Source organism: Cibotium barometz, chromosome 10 (genome assembly GCF_041138505.1).
Source record: "Cibotium barometz isolate CiBa-2024 chromosome 10, ASM4113850v1, whole genome shotgun sequence".
In the NCBI taxonomy this organism is placed as follows: Eukaryota; Viridiplantae; Streptophyta; class Polypodiopsida; order Cyatheales; family Cibotiaceae; genus Cibotium; species Cibotium barometz.
The window spans coordinates 26,456,625-26,484,363 of NC_141055.1; the positions used below are offsets into that span (position 1 = coordinate 26,456,625).

General features: G+C 41.6%; 1 protein-coding gene across 1 annotated transcript in view; it reads right to left on the reverse strand.

Annotated features, from left to right (window-relative positions):
* Nucleotides 1-12,171: 12,171 nt before the first annotated feature.
* LOC147634716 (nodulin MtN21 /EamA-like transporter family protein) overlaps nucleotides 12,172-27,739 on the reverse strand; it is a 75,025-nt gene continuing 59,457 nt past the window's right edge. The window contains exons 4-7 of the mRNA XM_086803872.1: nucleotides 20,903-21,121; nucleotides 15,137-15,308; nucleotides 14,883-14,943; nucleotides 12,172-12,496 (exon numbers count right to left, since the gene is read on the reverse strand). Of these exons, the coding sequence (XP_086659998.1) occupies nucleotides 12,376-12,496; nucleotides 14,883-14,943; nucleotides 15,137-15,308; nucleotides 20,903-21,121 (573 nt within the window). The 3' untranslated portion in view covers nucleotides 12,172-12,375. The remainder of the gene's footprint in view (nucleotides 12,497-14,882; nucleotides 14,944-15,136; nucleotides 15,309-20,902; nucleotides 21,122-27,739) is intronic.

A 27,739-nucleotide genomic window follows, 5' to 3' on the forward strand; every position in this document is an offset into this window, starting at 1 on the left:
CCCTAGGCATCTTGCAGAAGATGTAAAAATCAAGACCTTTGGACGAAGTTTCCACCACACATTAATTGGTGATGGATTTTTGGAGAAGAGGGTCATACTACACGATGATCCTCAGAAGGACTTAAAGGAGAGATGCAGGGTTGGTTCATGATTGGGAAACCAATCACAATTATATATGCAAAGGTAACTTGTCCGTTTTGAAGATAAACTTGAAGACAAGGAAGACTCATCCCATGGGCCGAGGCATTCTCACCAATGAGTCTAACACAACTGTCCAAACCGCCTCAGTCAACATGTGTAAATGTTGCACGAGTTGTTGGATAGTGAAGATGAGAAGCAAGACTACGAGCCTTTCCTAGAGCTTGACAACTCTGAGGATTGGGTCCATGTCTTAGTAACCATGGACACTCTTTCACAGTTTGGAACAAGATTGACACAACTGGACACAGGATGGAAATAGCCTCCATGTTCATGCTTAGTGTGTAGCATCCCTTTTGGGATCTAACAAGTTCTTGGATAGTGAATATGAGACTCAAGACTAGGAGCCTTTCCTAGAGCCTGATAACTTTGAGGATTAGGTCCATGCCTTAGTAACCATGGATACTCTTCCACTAAAGTTTGGAACAAGATTTATATGACTGGACGGGATAGAAATAGCATTCATGTCAATGCTTAGTGTGTAGCATCCCTTTTGGAATCTAATAATCTAATGACTTTGAACCAAGAGTAGGTAGTAATTCATCTAGCAAAAGGACTCCTCCATAGAAGGATTAACTTCTGCCTTACCCATAGTCACAATTGGGCAAGAAGGAGAAAACCACATAGAAAGCCTAAGAAGTATCTTCTCCCCATGGAGACGAATCTTCGTTGGCTTCACTACATTGAGGTCATAAAACCTACACTCAATACTCTAAGTAAGCCATGCTCTGCTAGATGAAGCAATCTTAATATGGTCATTGGGGCTGAGACAGAGAATGAAGAAAAACTCAAAGAGCTCATTGAGGAAGATTTGAGGTAAGTGCATCAATGGACCAAAGAGATTGTATATCCCCAAGCGTACATCCATTCAATCAAAATCTCAACTAGAACTTAGAGGAAGATATTGGATCAATTGTAAGCTTTATAAACACCGTTGGATTGCCAGCCTCATAGTAGCCCCTTGAGCTACTAATAACTACTTTTCCACCCACCTCTTGATACCATGAAAATATCTAAACATTAAATAGGACTGGTGATGCACATGGCCATTTATGAAGCTTTAGAAGTGGATGACGACCCCACTAAGGTCAGGGCATTTGTATTTACCCTAGAGCATGAGGTTGCCAAATGGTTTAAAACTTTAGAACCTAAAGGAAAAGCAACTTATGAAGATTTGAAATAATCCTTTTTTATTACTTATTCCAAGATTGGAGCTGAATGGAGTTCAACAAATCAATTGAATACCCTAAAGCAAAAAGAAACTAAGACTATTAGGGAATACATGAATAGGGACAAGTATCTCTATAGTAGCACTTGTGAACTTGATGAGAGACCTAGCCAAACTTGATTACTCTCTTTTCTTGGAAAATTTGTAGATCGAGAAGTTGCATGATACAAGAGAGCACAAAACCTTAAATGAATGTGAATTGGATTGCATAGATTACAGTGATAGTTGCATGGGACCACATAGAGAAATTACATGGCTCTAAAGCATCATTTAAGACTACATCAAGAACTGAAGGACGGAAGTCCAAAGGGAAAAAAGGAAGATCTTGATCTCACTAACAGGCTAATGAAACAATTGAAAGACAAATTTAAAATCACTCCAAAAGAAGTGGGCAATTCTCACCTCTACCTAAAGAGAGATATGGTTTGGTGTGTGTATTGTAAATCAAATCATACAACAACAAAGTGTTCGCATATTAAACCAAAGCCTATCTATGGTGTGGTTATTGCATTCGTATGGGAAATCATGACATTACCAATGTTATAGATTCAATCCTACACTAAAAGCTAATCTGACAAATGGAGCTTTGGCTTTACTTGCTTCTCAAAGGCCGCTTGCCTTACCTGTGCCACCGACTAGAACTCTAAATCCAGTAACAACTATGGTTGGAGGTGCAAGACCTGCAAAGATGCCTCCACGTATTTTACCACCTCAACTAGCTCTACTAAGAGTCACTCCTATGCATTAGGTTGGAGCGCAAGAGGAGAATACTTCATACACTTTTGTGACTGATTACAATTACGAGTCACCTATGGTGGAAAGTCCAAACACACTTGAGTATAATTATGAGTCAACTATGGAGAGTCCATACACACTTGAGTATGTTGTACACCTCCACATGTGGAAAGGACACTAACTCTTTGACTAGAAGAGGCCCACTGTCTTGCTATGCATGTGGTGGATCTCACATTAAGTCCACGTGTCCTTATAGGATTTATGAGGATGCTCCTATGACTATAAATCCTATTCCTTTAGATAGATGGTGCAATGAGTGTGGTATTGAGCATTTGCTCAAAGACTGTCCCTACTACCGTACTACTCCATTGGTAACGCACTAGGCCTTTAGACTAACTACGGCTTTAAACATGTCAAGCATCTTGCATTGGCAAAAGATTGATTCTATCTGTATACTTGTCAATGCTATGTTGACTCGAACACAAGCTAAGTTGGCTAAAGGGAAGAGGGTGCAACCACTAATGATCTGGATGCCGACACTTCTAAAAGTATAAAAAGGAGGAAAAATAGAAGAAGAAGACTATTCAAATAGGAAAAGGGGATGACAAAATCTTGGATGGAATGAATTCCTCTTTTGTGAGTTCTCTACCTTTTATCCTCGAAGATAAAACTTTGTGCTACACGAAGTAGAAAGCAATTGAAAGAAGCCTTGAGGTAAACCCTCAAACTCTTCACAAAAATTTAGCACAATATCCTACCCTATTGAGGAAAAAGAGCACCTTTCGTCAACTCAAGAGTTGGTTAGGAAAACACAACATGAGATCAAGGGAGTTCTAGGACAACTAAAGGTTCCTCAATCCTGTTCACTAGCACCTCTATCTACCTTACTAGAGTAGTCTAACAACAAAGCATTTATTATTATACCTAACTCTGAGATTGAATCTATTGGTGAGGAAGAAGAGGAATGCAGAGACTTCATCGAAAAGGAAGGGTTGATTATGAATCTGTCCAATAAAACCAAAGAAATCCTCCTACAAAGCCTGAATCTCTTTCCTCTTATTTCTTTTTGAGCAATTAGAAGATCCAATCCCGAAAACCTTTGGCAACATATGACTCCTCAATCTCCACCAAGATCTAAAGTTCCATCGATCATCAATGGCACTTCACTTCTAAGTTTAGATCTTTTAAAAATGGTTTGGACCTAAATTTCATGATGGGAACCTTAATATCATGAAAGTGAAGGTGAGAAAAATAACAGGTTAGAAAACCTTAGACCTTTCATAGTAAGATCAATACAGTTTTCCAAGGAAGCTCAAATGCTAGAAAGACGTAAGCAACCCAGGAATGTGGAGTGGTATAGACGATCTTGTCTACTCCAATCACCACTCCCTTGGGAGGACAACTTTTACAAGAAAAGCCTACGATGTGGAGATGTATGTTATTGGTTAGGAGGTAAGCTAAAAGCCAGACATGAAGAGTCAGATGGTGAAAAAGGAGATTTTAAAACTAATAGTGACGAAAGTATTCCAGAAGTTCCAATTAACAAAATTAGAGAATACGTACCAATACCATGAAGGTGAGATATGAATGCAAGCATTCCTATCTCTTACAAGGGATATCAAATTCCAACCATCCTTGATGGTGGAGCGAGAGTGAGTATTGTAACAAAATCTTGTTGGTTAAATTGGGGAAAACCTACCCTTGAACCCATAGGAGTCTCTATCCAAATGGCTGATGGAACGCTCAAAAGTACATTTAGAAAAGTCAACAAAATACCTGTTGAAACATGTGGAATTACCTTTGAACATACCTTTATTATTATGGATTTCCATAGGCCTACAAACTATGACGTTATCTTAGGTAGACCATTCATGAGACCCAGTCACTTTAGATCTAAAATCTGACACAACATCCTATTCAAGGAGGTCTAATGAAACAAGTGTTTGTTTAATGTGTATAAGGGCAAGATCTCAAATCTTGAATGTCAAATCTTTGTTGAAAATAAACTTTTTATTATTGAAGGGATATTAAGATACAAACATACATTAAGGGTGAAGTAAGAGAAATAGCTCATATTTCAGAGCCGTCTTATTGTCAAAATTGGATGCAGTTAATGGATACCCTAGATGTGGTCTAGCACAAAATTGGGTCTACATTTAAAAATCTCGATGTAAAGGAGATTTCTCTATACATGATGAGTGCATCTTCTTTTGTAGATGTGCCACAAGATGAATCATCTGTGAAGGCAGTGATTCCGATGATATTCTTTCTGACAAGATTAGAAAAGCCAAAAAGAAATTGGGAAATAAGGAATTGATAATTTCTTAGTGGATGTCCCTATGCATGGCACACACTAGTGAAAGAGTGTATCTGACTTAGGCAAGGGTAGGGGGTATCCTGTGGGCCTACAACCTTAAGGATCAACAGCACCTTCATCTCAAAATTGTCTTATGAAAACACAATCATGAACACTAGACTACCCTCATTATCATCAGGCTTACTTGGATCCATGCTTGCATGTCCCCACCACCACCACCTTCTGATCCATCATCACCATGTGATCTACAACTCCAGTTCCAAACAAGTCTCGACCCAATTTCATTTTTTGTTTCAAAATAGTGCCCCTTGTTCATGGGCACTCTTGGTTGTCCTTAAGTTTTCGTTATGGAGAGAGGATGCTTAATGGGGCATGGCTTGTCCTCACGTTTAGTTGCGTGGGCTTTTAAGTTCCCATTCATCTAGTCGGATAAGTCAAAAAATTTCTTGCAAAAAGAGAACTTATCGCAACAACTTCCTCGGACAAGTAAAAAATTTTCTTGCGAGAGAGAACTTATCGATAACTTCCTGAGACAATAAGGCTATGAGGCTTGCTATGAAAGTGAAAGAGTCTCATGTCTATTTGGCCCCAAGGCCAATAAAAGGGGTCTAGGGCTACATGTCCATGGACACTTTAAGTGTGATGTGAAAGAGTGGTCATGTATACAAGTGAAAAAAGGGAATAATGATGCAACTAATGAATATGGTAATCACAATTACCGATTTCTTCCTAATCTTGGCTATTGTGGCTTCTCCCACTTGAGAAGAAGAGTGTGCACTCCTTTATTGAGTGCAACCGTGCAAACTCTGACTAATGAGTGTGCCCTCCTCTATTGAGTGCAACCATGCAAACTTCGGTTAATGAGTATTCCACTTTCTTTCAGTGGTATTTAGAACTATGCTTTGATCTTTTTCTTGCTAGGTTTAGTGTAGACAAACCCTAATTTCTCTCTTTGAACCTATAAACCCTAAGTTTGTGCATTTTTTTCTCAAAATTCTTCGAGATCCATACTCTAGCTATTTTTGGAAGTCTTCTTGAATAAAATGCCCTTTCATTAGAGCTTAATTTTGATCCCATTCTTGCTAGATCTAGCCTTCCGTGCAAATAAAACCATAAATCTATATTTTCTTCAATCCTGATTGCTTCATCTTCTTGGAGGGAGCAATAGCCAAATCACTAGTGGCAAGCTAGATGACAACGGGCTGTGAGATCCTTTGATTCCATTATTGCTAGTAAGAAGGCGATGGAATACCATGCAGGGAGGAAAGCGCTTCCATCTGCTTTTCTGTAGGCTCTCTTGAGCTCATCCGCTGCCGCAGAGGTGTTCTTGGAGACCCCCCAGAAAACCAAAGGTCCTTAGGGTGGCTCTTTGCTTCTCATCTACTCTGAGTCAACATGTCTGAAAGTTGCTTCTCATATACTCTATGAAAATCAACATGTCTGCACGTGTGGCCCTGTTACTATCCTCCACTTTGAAAGTATAATCGAACTCTTGCAACTCCAATATCCACTTGGCAATTCTATGAGATCCGGTCATCAACAAGTCATATGTTGATATCCTATGCTGGAAAAAGTTTCTCCACAGTGATCACAATAAAGATTCTACTAAGCTAGTATGCACAAAACTTTCTTATCGCAAACATCAAAGCCAAAATGAGTTCTTTCGTCTCAGAATAACCCTTTTCTCTAGTCGTCTCATAACCCTTTTCTCTAGTCGTCTCATAACCCTGCTGTGGCAAAGTAAATAGGTCGCATGAGTGAAGTCCTAGAATCCTTCTACAATAGACGGTAAAAGAGTATGAATCACAAGCGGCCACTACTTCTATTCTGTTAGAACATTTGGAGGAAGAAAAGACGACCTCGACACTATGGGCGACAAAAAAGCACAAGTTTCAAAGTGACATGGATAGACTTAAAAAAAAAGTGCAAGGAATGGATACAAAGAAAGATAGGGATCAACTAAGCAAGGCCAACAAAGAACTATCTTAACAAATAACTCAATTTCAAACAATTAAAGAGAAGGTAGAGGGGAAACTCGCAGATGAAAGAAAGACCTGATGGCCAAAAGATTTCTTGGCTAAGCAAAGGAAGGAATGGGCAAAGGAAGGAATGGGTACTCACTGTCCAATGGGAAGTCAATGACATGGAACAGATCCTTAACCAAGTAAAGGAAGTTCTTCTCAAGGCAGCCAGTGAACAAAACAGTGACACTCGGCTACATGAAGCTCTGACATTGATATAGGAAGGCCAAACACTTAACCACAAGGTAGACAGGACAGATGCAGACCAAATGGCCTTCTATTTCCACAAACTTAGATTGTTGCCAGGTTACATGTTTTGTGATTTTGAGACTCTGATTGACACTAAGTTTTGGCCTCCTCACAAAGCTTTCAGAAGGACCCAATATTCATTGGAGCTCAGATATCTACACTAGATGGTATCCTCTCAAAAGTTCTTACATTAATGTCCTAAGTCTTAGTCACCGTGCGCCTAAAGACGACCGGCACAAGACTCCGAAGTGTGAGTCACCGGCGTCAGTTTGTTGGGTTGAAGACATAGCCCTTTTCTTGCACAACACATGCACAATAAACCAAAAAGGCAATAAAATGTTTTTGTACACAGAGTCACCAATTGCTTTTCCAACCCTTGGCATATTTTTGTATAAGCATGTAGAAAGTCACCAATCTAGGTATTTTGTATAAGCATGTAGAAAGTCACCAATCTAGGTATTGGTATAAGAGTCTAAAAGCGCCTGAGATTTTCTAGTCAACAGTATAGCCCTACATTGAGTCTTGCATAAGCATTCATGCTTCTTACACTTGAAAGTCATTAAAAAAAAAGAGAGAGAGAAAAATAATTAAAAACGTGTATCACCAATGGCTTCTCCACACTCACACATGCACACATCGAATAGGTTAGAAGCCTTGACATCAAAAGCCATCCAAGTACATAATTGAATGGCGGGACTTTGGCATTTGGAAACACTAGCCTAAGGTACAACCTATCACTTAGATAACCTTGTTATATGCTTTTCTTGCACAACATGATTCTCCTTTATGTGAAGCATATAGGCATTTACACCTTTCAAGAGCTTCTATTGTTTTTTACCCATGCACACCCATTGCACTTGACATCTACAATCTCATCAGCAAAAGCCAACTTTCACAATAATAACACTGAGGTAGTTGAGTATTAAAATGCAGCACATATGGCTACATTCACAGTTCGTGATGCTCTTCATCAACACTGGTGGACATATGGTTGCATTGATGGTTCGTGAAGCGCTTTTGGCGTTGGTGGAATATATCTTCAGATAACCAATCTCTCGACCTTGCTCTTCATTACATAGGTCCGAGGATGGACCTGCATTAGACAAGGGGAGGTGTTAACCCCATTTTTGTGGTTAACTAGGTGATCAACTCTGGTGGACCTCATCAAAAATTTTTAAATGGATAAAGTGCCTAAGCTCTAGGAAGTACAAATCTTTGGTGCTTTCTAATAGTGTCCAGCTAAGGCAAACACTATCCACTTAATGGTGGTTAATGAGGTGGACGTCTTTGACGGGGTTCTTCGACACATTTTTAACAAAGTTAGAGTTGTTATTACAGGTGATTGGTATCAACTAATCTATTCATTTGAGTCACTTTGTAGTTGTGGTTGTTGGCCAAGTATACTCCTAAATGCCGAGTGGTTTGTCGTTGGCAAACCAACACTACTTTGAATGGAGGAGAACAAAGCTATGTAATCAAGGGATGATGCCAATATCAAAGAGATGTACATTAGTTAGCCTAGGATACACATATGAGCAATTTAGATTAAGACCGACTGCCCAAGTCTAGGTGCTTGGGCACTTTGTAAGTTTTATAAAAAATGACTTCTCTAATAAGAACGGACACTTCCCTTATATGAGATTAAGAGCACTAGCTTCTTTACTCTACCTTATCTCTTGAGAGTGTATGTGGTGAGAGAGAGTGCAAGAGTGTGTGGGTGTGAGAGCTAGCAGGCACTTGTCTCATATCCCACAACTTCGTGCTGTGAGGGCTTTGTGCCTGGAGAGCTACTACAACACTGTGAGTGACAATGGTGGATGTTGTAGCACAAGCTAGCTACTTCAACTAGTGGTCAGAGAGACTTCCTTGGGAAGTTCTAAACGGGTAGCCACCCTTAGTCCCACGACAAAGAACTAGGTACTCTCACTAGTTTTGGTTGATAGGCTTCACTATGGGTATAATGACTTTGTTTATCTCTTAGTCCTTCGAGTTAGGCTTAACAGGCTCCTACGAAAAACCGGCTCCCATCACAGTCCCCAAATCTGTCACCAACTCAAGTACTACTTCATCCCGACCTTTACCGCATCTGCTTTGGTCGGCCTTCCTTGTGGGATGATCCCATGCCCACCTCCATAACACACTTAAGGATGCCATAGATTGGTCTCTCACGGACCATACCCATGACTTTGCAACTCTCCCTAATCTAGAAATCAACACTTAGCGGTGGGTCAGGCCATGTAGTCAAAAATTCCAAGTACCATGTTCTCCCACAACATCAAGAGCTCAAGAATTGAGATGCATACAGTCGAGAAGAGTACCGGAAGCCTAGCCATTCCCAATAAATGCTTCATGCCATCCATGAGAAGAAAGCTATGCTCAAGCAAGCCACATGTGAAATCCATCGACTTCAAAATGAGCTCAGGTGGCAGTCGAAGACTACTCCACACTCATAAGCAAGACATGGATGCCCTCCCACTTTAGCACCAAGCCCTAGAGACCACCAAGATTGTGACACACCAGGCCTATGCATCTCAAAGAGACCAACTTCTAGATGAGATCAGGCAAGCTAAAGCTAAATAAGACCAAGCACTCCATGCGGCTAATCAATTTGCAAACGAGCATGGCATTGTGCTCTTCACTGCAACTGCCAATTAGAGTTGTCACGTGGAGGAGAACACACATCTGCACACCTTCAGCCCTCATAGCCCATGCACGACACCTACATTATTACTCACAAGGTCACTTCACAATCACAAACTGCATACATAGGCCCTAACAATATCCAGTATCTGCACTAAGCCTCATCATCGATAACTATGCCTCAAAGAATCCAACTCCTTGTGGTCTTCATTGAATAATTTGCCTCTTCGTTGACTAACTTCACCATCACGACAAAAACCACAGAAAGAAGTACCGATGAAGCAACCCAGTCTCTAGTTTCACTCATGAGATTTGGGAATCATAACTTGCCACACCAAAAAAATATGGGGCCACCATCCATAATTGCCAATCAAATGAAGGTGGTCTTGGCATATGATTCTACACAACAAGCCACATGCCCTTTTTTCTTGTATGACCCCAACAAACTTACGACCTCGGAGATGTGGCCCTGCATCAACCATTTTCACTCCCATATTACACTATATGTAGCCTCAACATGCTTCCTAACTTAAGGGCCAACCAAACTCTATCTCCAATAGGTCTTGAAGCATGTGGACATAACCAAAAAACCATTCCAATGCGTGACAACAAAGTGAGGACACGACGGATGAGCTAGCGTACCCACATCAAGAAGTTAGATTTGTGGCTCTAAGGCAAGACCAAATGACACTTGATGAACTAGAGCACCCACCTCAAGAAGTTAGATTTGCAACTCTAAGGCAAGACCAAATGACACTTGTTTTTGAAAAGGCTAAGGTAAGGTCTTGACTCAAACATACATCAAACCTCAATGTCCCATAGCAAAAGAGACCAACATCTAGCTATCATACTAGCTCATGACTTAGGCATGGGAATCCTCCTAGGTGGAGATACTTGATTATGATGACATCACTTACTTAGAGAAAAAGAGATGGATAGAGGAGGATCAATTGGATTGGATCAATTGGATGGTAAGACCTACTAAGAGCTTAGGCCATCCTACACAATTGGTACACCGCTATTTCTGTTCTTACTAGGAAAACTTTCCTCCTCTAACTAGCAATAGTAACAATGCACTTAAATGGCTAGATCTTCTCCTTTCGCTCAACAGTTGCCTAAAAATAGGCCAACTCTCATAGGATGGGGTGCTTCAATACCCTTAAATTAGGTAGTCATTGAAGGCTAAACTAGAGAAAGCTCAATAGGCCTCTTTCACTTACACTTTGATGGAGCCTCCCCCTTGAATGCTTGCCCCATTTAAACCAAGTAGAGTTCGGTCTTTAACAAGGGATTAGCAATACCCTCTCCCCATTTAGAGAAGACTTACTTCTAGAAAAAGCATGAGCAACACTTCCCATGTATGGGACCTTCTTCTCTTGTGTACATCCTCTTATGACATGCCACGACAATAATACCCTACCTCCCATCACTTTTTGCACTCCCTCTGGCTTCCCTCCCCAAGGGATCATTATTTGATAACCCTCTCATGAATACATATATGAGACATCTTCTTAGGTACTTAGATACTCCCTCCTCTATGGTAGAGACAAAAGGGATCATTATTTGATAACCCTCTCATGAATACATATATGAGACATCTTCTTAGGTACTTAGATACTCCCTCCTCTATGGTAGAGGCAAAAGAGCACATAATAAACCCTAACTATTTGAATTGAGGTTTTATTGAGGAGGGACAAAAGATTGAGATGGTTGGATGGGCATCCCTTCGGTTGGTTCATGCTCTTCTTGAGCTCTCCAACTAGGTCTCCCACTAGGAGATGTACTTGGTCACTCATCACGATGGATGGTACCAATTGGGTAGGAGAACAAAAAGATGTAACAAATTTATGAGAGTAGAATCATGGTATTTTCTTCTCCTCCACTCTTATGAGGCTTTTATGGTAGCATAGTGCCCCGATTGGTTGAGATCTCTCTACTTTGTGGCTTGAAATCTCCCATTGTACAATTTTATTTTACTTAATAGGAGTCTCTTTAGAAATAAATTTGACCCAATATACATACATATACATATGCATATATATATACATATATGTATATGTATATGTATATATATATATATATATATATATATATATATATATATATATATATATATATATATATATATATATATATATATATTCTCTAATGACTTTGTTTGGTACATGCCTCAATATTGCATGGGATTCTGAAAAGGTGGTAATGCAAAAGAAGAAGCTAGCCTTTAGGCATCGTCATCAATCTTGTTGTCTTGGCATATACCAACCCCGATGATGTGCGGAGCCAATTTACAGATGTGCGCTTGGGTGCTCCTTACATGGTTGCTAGTTTGAAAAGAAGACTTCATCTCTGCTTGGCACTTGCTAGAATTGGACCTAGATGCATTCATTCTCTTCAGGAGTGCCAAAGAACTATAAGACATAGGACTATAAAGAAGTTTTAGGAAGAACTATTTGACTATAAAACATAGGCCCAATAAATTGACCTTTATCAGAATGCCCAATGATCAGCTGAAGCTTTTTCTCCTTTCAACTTGAGCTACAAAACTTTTGGGGCCATTCAATTCCATGATAGAGGTAAGGTTGACAAAAATACTAGTGTAAATATAATAAGCCAATTTCTAAACTCAAATTTGGCTATTTGACTAAAAACAAGAGAAGGGGTTGTTTTCATCAAGACTTGCCTTTGCTTTGAGGAGAGAGAGAGAGAGAGAGAGAGAGAGAGAGAGAGAGAGAGAAGGGAAGGGGGGGAAGGGAAAAAAATGGAGATGACAGGCCAGGCTTGGGGGGTTTTATTTTATTTTTCCTATCAAGTAAAATAAGATCATACAAAGGGGGCCAAGCTTGGCTTTTGACTTCTTTGGAGAGTGCAATTCACATCACTTCATGTTGGAAGCATTCCCAAATAAATTTGGCCTAATTGCCGTATGTTTAATACTATATCGAACAGGATATGATACATGATACTCTTATATTTCTTGCAGAAGTCTAGTTTACGTCATCCTTGTCATTCAATGATGTTCGTGCATTTATTAAGTATATAGAAGCCAATGTCACAACAGCACCTGCAATTTGAGTTGGATTCAATGTCTCGTTCAGTAGAATATACCTGCAAGGTTGACAAAAGCATGAATGTTTAAAAGATGTGCATTAGAAGAAACATCATGATGCAATTCAAACAATGCCTAAGCTAGCTCACTTTGATGCACTGTATGTGCATAATGGTTTCTAAAAGTTTTGTAAGGAAAAGAAAAAAACAACTTCGAAACGTTTTTTGTGTCTAAGGTCAAATTTTGGGTAATTTTAGTAAGACCTACACAGGAAGAGATGTCATCTTTTACAATCACACACACTGCAGTCCAGAGAGAAGACTACCAGTTGTGACTGGATATCATTGGCCCTCATCATTGAGGCAATAGACAACACACATCTAGTGGGGTTTGAGGTTCATGATGTTGTGGTGGAGGGGGCAGAAGCACAATTCGTGTGGGTAAAAATAAATGTAGGAGAATCCCGACCAGAATTTGTAGCCATATGCTTAGATGTCACAACTGCAAACCAACATTAATCATGAAAAGGATGCACTTAAGGACTTTTAGAGATTGATTCTAAGGAAACCAAACAGCCATACTAGTTGATGATAAGGGAAAACATTACTGCATATGGCCACCACTCGCTGAATTTTCTGCAACCATGTGGGTTGAGTATTTACAATGGGTTATGTCAATGGTTCCATTTAATGGGGCTGGCTTGCTTTCCTCATGGTGTAGGCTCCAATACAGTTTACTATGTTATAGGATATTCTAGATCTTACATCACAGTCCCCTCTAAAGCTTGCACTTGTGAAAATAATGTCCTACATAGTTGTCAATGGAAATATTGTGAGCGCCGTCCCAAGTGCACCTGTGTCATTGCCATTGTGATGCACCTTCAAATAACCTTTTCTCGTGTTTTAATCTTGCACAAAACCCTACTTGTGCATGTAAGCCTATACAACTAATCCTATGGCACAGCATTGATGACATGGTGTTGGGATCCGTTTCCCTTCGCATTCATTACTGTTTTCAGAATGCTTTGGGGGTTGTGTTTACATTTTGTTGGGACATTTCGACAACTATGCTTATATCAGTTTCAGCCTTCTATGTGTAGTCCCAAAACAGCCCTTTGGATATCAAGCGACCTCTCACATAGATCTACTTTGACCAAGAATTATGCTCTCCGTACTATCCATCGTCTACCTGCATTAGAAAATAGAGTCTAGTATCTAACACAAATCATTGATCAAATGGTCCTGCAGTTTTTTTGTCATGAAACTAATATCAAGGGTATATCTCTTCAATCACTCTCCTTTGAATAAGTGGTATGACAGCGAATGCAGAGATAATTGAGAACAATTGGAGAAAGATATCATGAGTGGCTATATGTCTATCAAGGATGAAGGCGAAGGTTCATTCATCCATCCGATGAAGAGGATTTTCTTGGGAATGCAAGCAGAATGCATGATTAACTTCCTCTTGATAGTGACTCTAAGATGTGTTGAAAACTCTTCCTGAAACATGTCTCTTGACACCTATTATGACATCTATTACAAAACCCAATGATCGGAGCACATATGCACAGGATTCGCTTGATATCCAATCAGCGGCCTCCTAATCTTTCATGCTTTTCCAAGGCTTTCAACCTCCTCTATCTTAACTAAAGCTAATATTCCAAAGCCTCACAATGGGAGAGCTAAGGATCACGAAGGACTACACACTGAAATTTTTGCCTATGGTTGGAAAATCCTGGCAAAGTGCTGGGTAGACTAATCAATAAAGCAACATTTCACCCTTTCCCTCATACTCGGTCATCTAATACCATTATTTGTATCCACAAGGCTAGGAACCCCATGGAGCCCAATAAATACCAGATGAGCACGTCCTAATGCAGGCAAGAGGACAGGCTGGTTTTAGGTGCAGTTACCCTACTTCAGATCATACCTTCACTTTGAGGGCTGTTATTGAAGAAGCACATGCTCATTCTCATAAAGCCCAATCCTGTATTGTGGACTTTGGGAAAGCTTTTGGCAGAATCCCATGCAAGAAGCTCTTTAAAAGGTTTCAAGCACTAGCTTCCCATCATATCTTCTCTAAGTGATAATGGCATTCTATGCGCATGTCACTGGATATATAAGATCCAACAGGGCTGTCTGATGAAGTTAGAAGAAGCATTGGGATGAAGCACAGCTGTCCACTATCTCCAACCCTTTCTGGAATGTATATTGATATGGTGGCTGAATTCGTTGAGAGACATGGTGGGTCTCGCTCTTTGTTGGGACAAGCCATTATATCCAGCTTCTTATATGACTCTAGAGGATGGTAATATAATCTTTACATAACACTACATCTAAAGACTTTTAAAAAATGTTAGAACATTGGGGATGTAACAATAACATACTATAGCATTAAAAGCTAAACAAATTATGCATTTTTTATGTGTTAGATTGATGTACTTACCCAAAGAATGCAGCAAACATTGGTGTGAGAAAAGTCAACGAGCTCAGTTTGGTTAGGCTGCCTGAACATTTATAATGAACCATAACAAGAGGAATTAGATTTTTACGATAAATTATGTTAAACAGCGCATGAGCATGTAAACTCAATCAATCAGCTAATTAGGCTGGAGATCTTTCTATGGCTATATTAACAGGGAGGAGGGATGGGTGTGGGGGGAGAGAGAGAGAGAGAGAGAGAGAGAGAGAGAGAGAGACCTCTTGATGCATTGTAAAAGAAGACACCATAGCTTACTGCACTACCAAAGACTGAAGTGTACAAAAGAGCCAGCCAGTCGGCAATCTCAAGATCTTGAATGTGTCCAGCAAGAGCAGGATCATGCTGAATACTTGCCAAAGCGAGTAAAGGTATTCCACCAAGAACCATGTGCTGCAAGATAAGCAACAGTCAATTATCTCTCTCTCTCTCTCTCTCTCTCCCCACCATCATCCTTTTCATCATCATTGTCGTCATTTGCCCCATTTACACAATGTCAACCCCACCCGAACCATAGTAACATGAAATGTTTCATCCATTTCGCCGTTTCGTCGTTTCAAAGGTTTCATTTTGTCTGTTTTGGACGAAACGCAAAGGTTTCGAAATGACACTTCTTATATACACATACCAAATTTATAACATAGCCAATAGAAAGATGAAGATGCATTTTTTGGGACTAGTGGGTATGAAATTCATGACTTTGGGAGTAGGTTTTTTGGTATTGTCAAAATTTGGGCAAGAAAAGGAGAGAAAGAGAAGAGGAAAGAAACAAGTTGGAAGGGAAGAGGAGGTGAGAAGAAAAGGAGAGAAAGTTGGAAGACAAGAAAAGGAGAGAAAGAGGAGGGGTGGATCGTGGAGGAGAAGAGAGAAAGAGGAAGAGGAGGCGTGGAGGAGAAGAAGTGAAGGAGCGAAAAGGAGTGGACGAGGAGAAAGAGGCGGAGCAACAGGTTGCGGCCGAGAGAAGAAGTGTCGGATGCGTGAAGTGGCAAATGGGCAGCAAACAAAGATGGAAATGATGGCAAAAATCGCATTTGCAAAAAAAAAAACCTCCCGCCCGTTTTTTTGACCTCACTTTACATTTGGGCAAAACACAGTTTTGATGGGCAGGTTTCGTTTTGTTTTGAAACGCTTCATGCTAGAAACGTTTCGTGCCGTTTCGAGAGGGCAAAACGGGTTTTTATGTTACTATGACCCGAACCCCCTGAAGCAACAAGATAACACGGTCCACCAAATGTATGTATGTATATATGATACATAATATGTACATATATATATATACATACATGGACATTTGGGAAGAATGATGGAAGCTATCGTTAATACAGATGCATACATGCGTCAAAGAGATCCTCTCCCTTCAAGAGGAGAACCACCAGAAGAGAGGAATGCAATACAAGAGGCACACGACAAAGAAGTGGGGAGCTTGAGGGCCCACTATGACAAGGAGATCATCAATCTCAAGAGCTCCATCAATGGAATAAGGGACCCCATAGCCATAGCGGAGGAGGAAGTCCGCAAGTCTGCATGGGCAAATGAGTTGAAACAACTCAAGGAGGAGAATAAGAAGCTCCGCCAAAATCTTCAAGCAATGAAGAAGGGAATCACGGAGGACCTACACAATGGAAGCCACCAAATCCAAAATCTAAGTGGAGAATGCCAAGTTAAAGAGGTAGACACCACCTCTGCCGGGTTGAGGAAGGAGATCGACACCACATCCAAGTGGGCAGAAGTGGTTAAGTACCTTGACAAGACCTCTAAGTGGGTGGAGGTATCCAAGAAACAAAAACTAGTCCAAAACACATTCACCATGGCCGACTTTGAAGAGGACAAACGGAGGCACTCTTGGGCATTACATGGGAAACTTCCCGAGGGAAGATGGCAAGATTTTGAGCTCACAAATGGGCATTTGTAATTGCCCTGAAAGGGGTTGATCACAATCTTGCCACACACTTAAATCATATAAACAAGATAAAATGGCACAAAACCAAACAAGATAGCAATGCTGAAATTTAAATGACACTGCAATAGGGCCGGAAAGGGCCGACCCCCCTTGTAATATGATGGTATTGCCAAGGATTCTTTAAGATACAAGCTTCATGGGCAACACATGCCAGATTTCCAATGACATTCATGCAATGAAAACACTGCCCGCCCATACTTTAATTAAGTGTAGATGCCTAAACTCACTTATAAGTTATCCCACCATATTTTAATGAAGTGAAGAGCTGCAAAACAGCAAAGTAAGCTATAACTCTTACAAGCTTAAACAAAGAGTCTAGAGTCACACCTACCACCTGTCTATAGCCTACAAGCGAGATCAAAATATAGATTCACGCGCACAGCTCACAAACTAGACATAAACTAGATGCATAGATTCACGCGCATAAGAATGTGTTGGGACAATCTCTCTTTATTTTAGCTTGTATTAGTCCAGGTGTAGACATTATGTCCCTAGCCCACAACCAGAATACTGTAATCTAGATATGGGCATGGACTAAAATCGCCAGCCCCTCATATCTAGTCTTCTAGCCCTCGATGTAGATATCAGTCCCCTACCATGAGATGCCAATCCACATGACCCTTGGCGCCCGTGTCCATAGGTCCGGAAGCTTAGAGAATGCCCAACTAGTGACATATACTACCTTTACCCACGTGCAAACAATGATTGAAAGGTCTTGGGACAACCATAAGAGAGCTGCCTGACAGCATAGAAGGCAAACTAGACATCAAAGAAAATGATTGGGTTTTGCTGAAATTTGAGAAGGCTCGTCTTCGGGCAAGCATAAGAGGGCTGCCCGACAAGCATAGAAGGCAACTAGACATCAAAGAGAATGATTGGGTTTTGCTGAAATTTGAGGAAGCTCATCTTCGGAAAAAATCTAGTAGGGTCATATCCTAAGCTTTCTACCACGAATAATGGGCCTTTTTGTGTGATCAAGCAAATCAATGAAGTGGCTTTTAGGCTTGCATTGCCTAGTCATTGGTGCATACACAATGCTTTTCATGTGAGTCTCCTACGCAAGTATGTGGGGCTAGAACCCAATGAGCCTGTTAGGATCCACCAGAAATGGATGAACTTGAGGAGATTTTGTAGTCAAAACAGATTGTGTTTCACAAGGAACGTAAGCTTGCACGTGGCAAGCTATCAAGACGTTACCTTATTAAGTTCAAGAACTATCTCCCCATTGATGCAAAGTAGGTGGATGAAGAGTATTTCAAGGACTATATGCAGGTGCTTCAAGCACGTTTGGAGGCTTTTGAGTTGTGGATCACTATATGTTTAGAAGCCGAGGAAGAAGTCACCATTTGGGCTATCCAAATGGTCCACCCTTGTAAGGAGCTTTGTGCTCTAGATTGGCACTCGATAGGATTCGGTGGATCCTTACCTGGATCTTGGATGATGGGGTTTTCCAGTGGGCTGTGTGACTTTTGCCCATGCCTGGAAGCACATGCATATTTTACTAACTTCAAGAATGGAGATTGTCCATGACAATGGTGCATTGCATACATGTGTGCATGCCTAGAGACTGTTTTCGTGTGAACTGTTTTACTGCTTGCAAGATCTCTATGTGTATGCCTAGAAACTATTTTCGTGTGAACTGTTTTACTGCCTGCAAGATCCCTATGTGTAGTTTATGAGCAAGGATGCCCTCCCATTAACCGTGCGCGTGAATCTGTATTCTGACCTAGTTTGTAGACTGTTTTCGTGTGAACTGTTTTACTGCTTGCAAGATCTCTATGTGTATGCCTAGAAACTATTTTCGTGTGAACTGTTTTACTGCCTGCAAGATCCCTATGTGTAGTTTATGAGCAAGGATGCCCTCCCATTAACCGTGCGCGTGAATCTGTATTCTGACCTAGTTTGTGGGCTGTAGACAGGTGGTTAGTGTACCTCTTAACTCTTTGTTTATGCATTTTTGGGCTTGGACACCCGTGTGGGCACCTCCTTGGGCACCCTCCCCTCTTATGGAAGAGGTGTGGCCACTTGAGAGGTGGTATGAGGCCTCTCTTGCTCTCGACTAGCACCCTCGACAAGGGTTGGTGGATCCTTTCCTAGATCTTGGATGACTGGGTTTTCTGCTCGGCCTAAGTGACTTTTGTTTGTGCCCGGGAGCACCTACAAATTTTACTAACTTCATGAATGGAGATTGTCCATGACAATGATGCATTGCAAGATCTCTATGTGTAGTTTACGAGAAGGGGCCCTCTTGTTAACCGTGCGTGCATGCCTAGAAATTGTTTTCGTGTGAACTGTTTTACTACTTGCAAGATCTCTCTGTGTAGTCTACGAGCAGGGTGCCCTCTCGTTAACTGTGGGCGGCGAGCAGGGGCGTGAACAGAAGGCGGACAGTAGTGAAGGTGGGAGAGTTGCGGGCGGCGAACAATAGCAAAGCGAGCAGGGGCGCGAACAGAAGGCGGCGAACAGCGAAGCGAAAGAGAGTGGCGGGAGGGGGCTACGAGGAGAGAAAGAGATGGCCGAGTCCTTTTGGGGCGAGCAAAGAGAAGAGAAGAGCTTGTGGGGGCAGAGAGAGAGAGAGAGAGAGAGAGAGAGAGAGAGAGAGTAGGCACTGGTGGTTGAAGTCCATCAACGACAACACTTGTTTGATATGGCTTTCATTGCATTGTGGATGGACATCTGGCTTTGGAAGCCTATGAAGTTTGTAATCTTTTCTCCCAAGATAATAAAGCTTATTTGAGAGAGGGGCCGGCCGTTCCGGCTCACTGTAGGTGTATTTTCAGTTTTCAGCATTGCAATCTCGTGATGTGGTTTCCAATGTTTAAGTGATTAACTGTTTTAATACCTATAGTGTTTCGAAAGTGCTCAATCCCGCCCGGGGATATTACAAATACTCATTTATGCAGTCGTTGTTAAGTAGTCATCCAAAGAGGTGGATAGAACTCTCTGACTTTGATATCAAGTATTTAGAAGGGAAGGAAAATAAAGTGAGTAATGCTCTTACCAGAAGACCTCTTTGTAATGCACTTACTGTAGAAAGATTAGAAGTAAGTGATGAGATCAAGAGTGCTATAACAAGTAAATGAAGTGACTGATTCTCTTAGCAAAAGACCTCTTTGTAATGCACTTACCGTAGAAAGATCAGAATTAAATGATGAGATCAAGAGTGCCATAAGAAGTAAATAAAGTCAACTCCCATGAAATGGAGAGGAAGCAAAAAAGAAGAATAAAATTGAAAGAATGACTCCAAAATTATCATCAAGTGAAGGTGTATATTTTCAAAAAGATGCCAATATTGGCTTGAGTCCAAAAATAACTCCTATTTTTATCTCTAATGCCTACTCTCACACCTACTGATGTCTACAAAATACAATATCTGAGTACAAAACCCCCATCAATGCCTAACATTTGTTGCTACATGAAACTTCCCCCTGGTGAATCACCATACATTAGTAGAGAGACTAGAAAGGGTACATCACATTTCCTTCCTCTTTGTAGGGTACTCTAAACTTCTCATGGCAAGGACACGTCCACTCAAGTTCAAAATGAAAAAAAGCAAAGAAATTCAGGAACAAGCCACAAAATTGGCCAAAGACAACCATGCTAAGCAGTGAGCAAAGGAGGTTCGAAGCATTTCAAAACCATGGCAACTCATGGCTGAAGGTCAACAATCCAGGAAGGCTCTGTACTGTTGTACTTTGGATTCGGGAACAAAGAAACTGCTTAATGTTCCATAAATGCTTTCTTCAGTCCTCATAAGCACCCCATTTGAAAATGTTAAAATAGAAAATCATAACATTAAACCACACCTAAAAAACTTTGCATAGCAAACAAAGATGAATTCACACTTCACCTTGTTCCTTTACGTTTAAGAAATTACAGCTTACAGCTGGTAAAACTACATACAAACAACTTTAAGCAAGATTGAACAAACCTTCTGCAACTTGAATATAGACAAAGAATAAATCAAGCTCAAGCAAGCAAGTTAACATGTCTCACGATGTTCAATCCTAAAAGATGCAGAGCATACCCATCCTGTAGCCATAACAGGATCAGAAAACTGACAAAGCCATCGGACCATCACAGTTCCCACAGCCATACTCTGAGCAGCTAGAAGCATCCACCACTCACCGCTATCCCAAATACTCCAGCCATTCTCTTTAAGCGTTGAAGTGGAAAAAGTGCTTGGTCCTCCCATGTGAACAAAACCATGCCCTTTAAGGAAGTCCTCAATTACTTGAGTAGGAACCTGCAGGAAGAAACAGTTAGTGCACACTGTACAAAATTGGAAACCCTTTGAAAACTTCAATGTCATCTCTCTCTCTCTTTACAGTTGAGCCTAGGTGAAGCACATAGGGCTTTCTTTGATCTAAGTTTTAGTTCAGTTTCATTTTCAGTTTTAGTTTAGTTCTTGTTTCATTTTCAGTTTGTTATTCCATGATTCAGTTACTCGTTTTTCTGATCTTCTGATTTTTTGATTTTTTAAAAATTTGTGCAGGCCAAGATGAGGGCAAAGAGAGTTACATGGGCTGGGCAACAACAATGAAGAGCGTGAAAGGAGAGTGTAGCGAAGCTAGAGAGAGAAGAAGAGGGACTTACACAGACATGGTTTGCAGCAAAGAGAGAGAAGGTGCAGTGGGGTTGCTATGCAGGCATGGTGGGCAGCGAGGTGAGAGAAAATGGGCACAAAGAGGGAAAGTTCAGGAGGACTGTCACATGGCATGGTGGCCAGTGAAGAGACAGTGTTCAGGCGGGCTGTTACGTGGGCATGGTGGGCTGCAAAGAGAGAGTGTGGATAGTGGAGAGAAAAAGAGAGATGGCGGAGCCCTAATTGCACTCAGAAAATTGCAAAACCCTAATTTTTCACAGAACAGCAGATGGAGAAACCCTAATTTCGCACAGTAGAAAGAGAGAGAGAGAGAGAGAGAGAGAGAGAGAGAGAGAGAGAGTTGTTATCAACATCTATGAAAAACCCGAAGGGTCTACGAGACCAAAAAGTTGTTACATGTGAACCATGAGCAAACTTGATGTCGAGACAACATGAAAAAAGTAAAAGACTAGCTGCTAGAAGGATAGACAGGGTCACTGTACTGCACAGAGAGAGAGAGAGAGAGAGAGAGAGAGAGAGAGAGAGAGAGAGACAGAGACGTCTGCAAAAGACCGCAAGGGTCTATAAGACCAAAAGCCACAATGAATCCATGGCTAAGTCATCATTACAGAGAGACGTTGTCGTGCCACAGCACGTTTATGGTGTGAAACCATGCATGTGAGGCCATTAAATGCAAATCCCGATGCATGGGATTAAGTGTCTGTGTACATACGGGATGTATGGCGTGTGTAAGGTTTTGCTTTGAAATGCGTCTTCAGGTGTTCAGGGTGAACAGTGTTGGTGTTGAGCTTGTTACAGCCTGTCGGTGAGAGGTCAGATGCTGGAGAAGATGTCAGCTGCTCAGTCATCTTGAATTGTGTGCGTGTCCAAATGATGTGGGCACTGAAGGTTGTGTTTGAAGGTTGTGGAAGCAAGGGCAATAAAAGATAAAAAGGCCAGGTCGTTTGGAGCATTGGTGTGAAAAAGGCGTGAGTGTGGCCATCATTTAGGCTGTGAAGGGAAATAAAATAAAAAATATATATATCTATTATGTGGCCACCCTATAATAGTCCACGTAGATGTTCTGGAGCGGGCCAGCATGATATTCTAGAGGGTGGCGAGCTGACGGCGGGAAGCCGACGGAGGGGGGAGCCCCATGTGTGCTGGTGTGAAGGGAGAGGGACGCGGCAGGCAACCAGAGAAAAAGGAGGCAGCAGCTGCTGCAGCAGAGGAGGATAGCCGCTGCAGACAAGGGAAAAAGGTGTGAATCGCCAGGGGACTGAGAAGCTGCGGCGGGAGGAGCCGCCTAGCAAAAGGCGCTGCAGCAGATAGTGAGTGAGGAGCCGCCTAGCAAAAGGCGCTGCAGCAGCCACAAGAGAGAGGGCCGCTTTGTTCACGGAAGTCGCCTGGAGAGTAGGGGCCTCTGGGGGGCGCAACAGCAGTTGGTGGGAGTTGGCCGCTAAGAAGAGGTGCGCCGAATACAGGGGGAAGAAAGGCAGCTGACGGGCGTGAACAGTGCTGAGGCGCTGGAGGGGACAGGAACGGCCTGGGGTGGAGGAACAGCTGGAGCTGGAGCTGGAGTTGCTGTGGAGCCTTGTTAGGTTGCCGCCTTGGCATTTAGTTGATCGCAGGAGAAAGTAGCCGTGGGCTCACAACTGAGAAGCTGGCGGGCTGATAATACTGGGGGCTGATGAGCAGAAAAAGAAGAGGGAGGGATTACACCTGGGAAGCTAAGGAGAAGCGCTGGAGCGCAGAGTGTGACCATCTTGGGTCAAACGGCGGGGTGGGGCTCTGATGGAGTATAAACCTCATAATGCCTCTCTGCGGGATAATTCCTCATCCAGAAACACATGGTTAAGGGGATGATTTGACATTCTGAAACTTCTAGTTGTGGAAGACTGCTCGGGTGATTGAGCAGCAACAAAAGGTGAAGAGTGCCAATGATAAAGTGGCCGTGAAATGAAGCTGCAGAGGACAGACGTGAAGGGTGAACATGCTGCTGGCGGCGACTGAAGAGGCGAGTGGCAGACGACTGGGAATAGAAGAGGCTCTATCTATATCTTGTGGAAGATATCAAGCTCTGCTAAAGCCTTGCTATGGGCTGTCGACATGCATATGCTGAAGATATGTATACCCTTTGGATTTGGTGATGTCTTGTGAGTTTTATTATTTTATCTCATGAGTGTTGTTGCATGTCATACATTTTGTACAAACATATAGCATATGTTATGTGAAGACCTTCCATGATGAATCTTTGATGATGATATATGATGATGAAGATGAGTTCTCTTGCCATAAGCCTTGTATCATCAGAGTCGAAGATGGTGTGTCTTGTATAAGTTGTGGAGACAATTCCATTGAATGTATGCCTGAGCCAAGAGATTGAGTTAATACTATGCTATACTTTGTTCCATGAGAAGCTGAGAAGACATTTAATGCTTGGGATTTTGGATGTAACTCTCACAGCCAGACACCCAGTGTGTTCCCAGCGACACCGCCCACGTCACGACAGCTTTGGTGAACCCGACGTGAAACCGCTGGGGTGAGAGTACAAAATGGAGCATTTATATGCAGAAATGAAAGAGCTTGAAGAGCGGTTCAGGAAGATTGAAGAAGAAAAGCAAATGCAGGAAGCCGTGGAAATTGTGATGCAATTGGTATATGACAGGGTCAATATATTTGATGGGTATGATCCAGAAAGCTATCTAAGGTGTTACGAGACAGAGATGAAGAATCAAGGGGTTTCTGAAAACATGATGATTGCATCTTTTGCATACCTTGTAAGTCCTGATTTGAAAGATGAAGTGCTGGAATTAACAGAGTATTACTCCAAATGATGGAATGATTTTGCAGATGCACTTATTTATGTGAGTTCCAGGTATAATGTGAGCTGTGATAGTGTTCCAGCAACAATCCGAGCCAATTTAGAAGCAGTTGTCGATGCATGTCTTATGGAAGACAATCAATTGCTATTCAAGGCTGATACAGAGATTGTGGAGGTTGTTTATGCTAAATTGGGTTCGAGCCCCGCCGGGACTACCAGATGTCGTGCCATGGCACGTCTATGATGTGAAACCGTGCATGTGAGTTCATCAAATATACATCCAGATGCATGAGGTTATGTGCCATGACGAGTCATTATATGATGCCATGTACATATGTTCATATTGTATATGAGGTTCAATAAGACAAGCTGAGGCTGAGTCAGATTTAGGAGTTTTTTGTATATGAGTATGGAGGATGATGTTTTTGCTGTTACTCAGACTTCATGGGCAAGTTAGAAGCATCCAGATATATATGATGGCATGAGGGCATACCAATGCACAAAGGAATGCATTTATAAAGGCATGAAGAAATACTTGAATGGGTAATTGGAGATTCTAGAGTTCATTGAATGTTGGGGAAATGTTCGGATAGAAAACTGCACTTGGACTTCATGGATCATCATGTAGAAGCATATGTATCTTACGTATATCTAATGCGGAGAGTGGAGATATGGAACATGAAGCTAGTAAGCATGTTTTCATAGAGGTGCTAATGCCTTGGGAGTCTTGTGGTTAAGACTTAAAACATGGTGCTAATGCCTTGGGAGTCTTGTGGATAAGGCTTGCTACCTTAATGCTAAGGTTATGTTTTATAACCTTAGTGCTAAGGTTAACAATACGTTGGGGGATTTCTAGAAAATACGCAGCTTAATGGTATATACAGCTGGCAGAAGCTGGCGGGTATGGGCACCGAAATCGCCGCGGGAAAGAGAGAAGACACCGGAGCTTCACGGCGGCGAACCAGTGTGGAAAAAGTATTCTGCAGCGTTGGAGGAACAGCGTCCATCCAACCAGAGTTTAAAAAATTCAAGAGAGTGCTTCTGTTTATGTCGTGTAGGAGTTAGAATTATAGAGGATAATGAGAGCTATCCAATGATAAAGCTTCCATCAAATGCTTGTAATTTGCCTTCAGTGGTCTGCAGCGATCCGCCGTCAGAGAAATAAAGAAGAAAAACGATGAAAATCCCATCTATCCTTACTTGCAGTTAAGTGGGATTTATTTTTACTTTGAATGTATAAACCAATAAATGGGAAAAATCGCTTGTTTAGTATACCTTTAAAGGGTTTGAGAAAAGGGAAGATCTTGTGACTTGGAGTATTGTGGAAATTAAGGTTCCGAAAGGTGGTTTACTTCCTACTCGATCGGATTTTTTTTGAAATTCAAGCCATGGAATTTTCTAAATCTCATGAGCATGATAAAGCTATGCAAAATGCTATATTTTACTTGTGAAATGTTAGTATATTAAGGCAGGTTTTCAGGTGATAAAGTACATCCCGAAATAAAGGATTTGAGGGCACTGGATGTAATGGATGTAACTGGCCACATGTATATTGGAATAATTGGAAATCTTTGTTATGCCCACATGTGAATGGTTCAAAGGATTTCATGCAATTCCGTGCAATTATCTGGAGGAATTCAAGGTTATATTGAGGGAAGAGGACACATGTATTTGTCATTGGAAATAGTGATGTTCAATACTCCTTGGGAAATTTTGTATGTGAGTTTCCTTGTTAGGTTCAACACCAACTCTCACAGCTAGAAGTTTCGTACTTTCCTGGCTACTCCGCACACTTCACGACAACTTTGGTGAACCCGACGTGAAACTGCTGGGGTGAGAGTGTGGTGAAATATACAGGGAAGCTATGGCTGAGAATTCTGAGGGCCAGGGGGTTCATTTTGACCCCGGAGTTATGCAGATGTTCCAAATGTTTTCCATGTACATGCAACAGCAACAAGCTGCTGAGAGGGGACAGATTTCCATGACCAAAGCCTTACAATCAATTGTGAAAAAGGTAGATCAATTTGATGGGAAGGACATTACAAAGTATCTGCGCAATTATATAAAGGAGATGGAGCTAAATAGGGTGACCGAGGAGGATATGGTTCGAAGTTTCGAGTTGGTATGCATTCCTGAAATAAGAGAGCGCATAAAAGGATTGCAGACAGCACAGGGTGGCAGAAATTGGGAAGAATTCAAACTTGCTTTAAAGGATGAATACTTCATGGAGGATTCTGAGCGAGTGACCAAACGAACTTTTTTGGAATGGGTCACAAAACCTAAAATGGGAATTTCTGCCACAGAATTGCTAAGGGAGTTTGAGAAGCGTTATGCCCAGTTGTCAAGAATAGAGCGTGCAACTTTGGACAGAGAAAAGACAGAGCTCTTCTTGCAGGCAGCTGGGAAAGATCTCCAGGAGACATTGGAAATCCTCCTTGAGGATAAAAATACAGAGCAAGGATTAAAGAGTGATTGGAATGATGTTGAGGATGCAGTCACTATGTTAGCAAAGCGGCAGCGGAGGAGGGATAAAATGGTGATGGGCTCTGCAACCCCCATAGCTGCTGTTACCCCTGAAAGTTTATCCAAGCCAGCTGCCACAATTCCTAAGATAGATGGGCCGATGGATGAGCTTATCAAGGGTATGCGTGATTTAAAATTGAAGATGTCCAGGATCGAAGAAAAAGGTCTACCATTGGGGCAGGCTTCTATGCAAAGGCCTCAAATCAAAGAAGGGTTTATATATAGATGCATATGGTGTGATGACCCAGAGCATGCAAAGAAGGATTGTACCAGCTATAAAGAAGCTCTTAAAAATCAACTTGTGTTCTTCAAAGATGGGAAAATCCATCTTACAGAGACTGGACTTCCGCTGAGTACAAACTTTGGGAAAGGAGGGATGAAAAAGCTGGTAGAAGATATGGCTGCTAGTCATGCCATTTCTATGGTTGAGGCAGCAACCTATGGATTAAAGGTTGGTCAACAAAAGCAGGGATTTGAGAATGATGAGGATTATGAGAATGAGAATTTTTGGCCGTCAACAATGGAATTAATTGCATCAAAGAAAGTGTCAAAGCAAGCTTTGCATGAGGCAGGTGATTGTATACGCCTTGAGACTGGCTGGGAGGAGCCTGTGGATTCTTTATCCATTCATGCCTATATTGCCAAATGTCAAAATAATGAGGCACAGGTAGAGGAGAAACGTAAAAGGGAAAATGAGGAAGGAGGGCCATCAAAAAGAGTTACACGTGGAAGTGAAAAGAAGGATCCTGGGCCATCACATATGCCTCCACAGCAAAGCAGACCTCTACATGATGTTTCAATGGAAGAAGTGCCAGCAAAAATAAAGGAGAAGGGTAAAGGGAAAAGTCCACTCTACAAGCTTCAATCTGATATTGAAGTTGCAACAGATCTCAAAAAGGTGCTTGAAGAGAGAATTCTAAACAGCAGGGTGG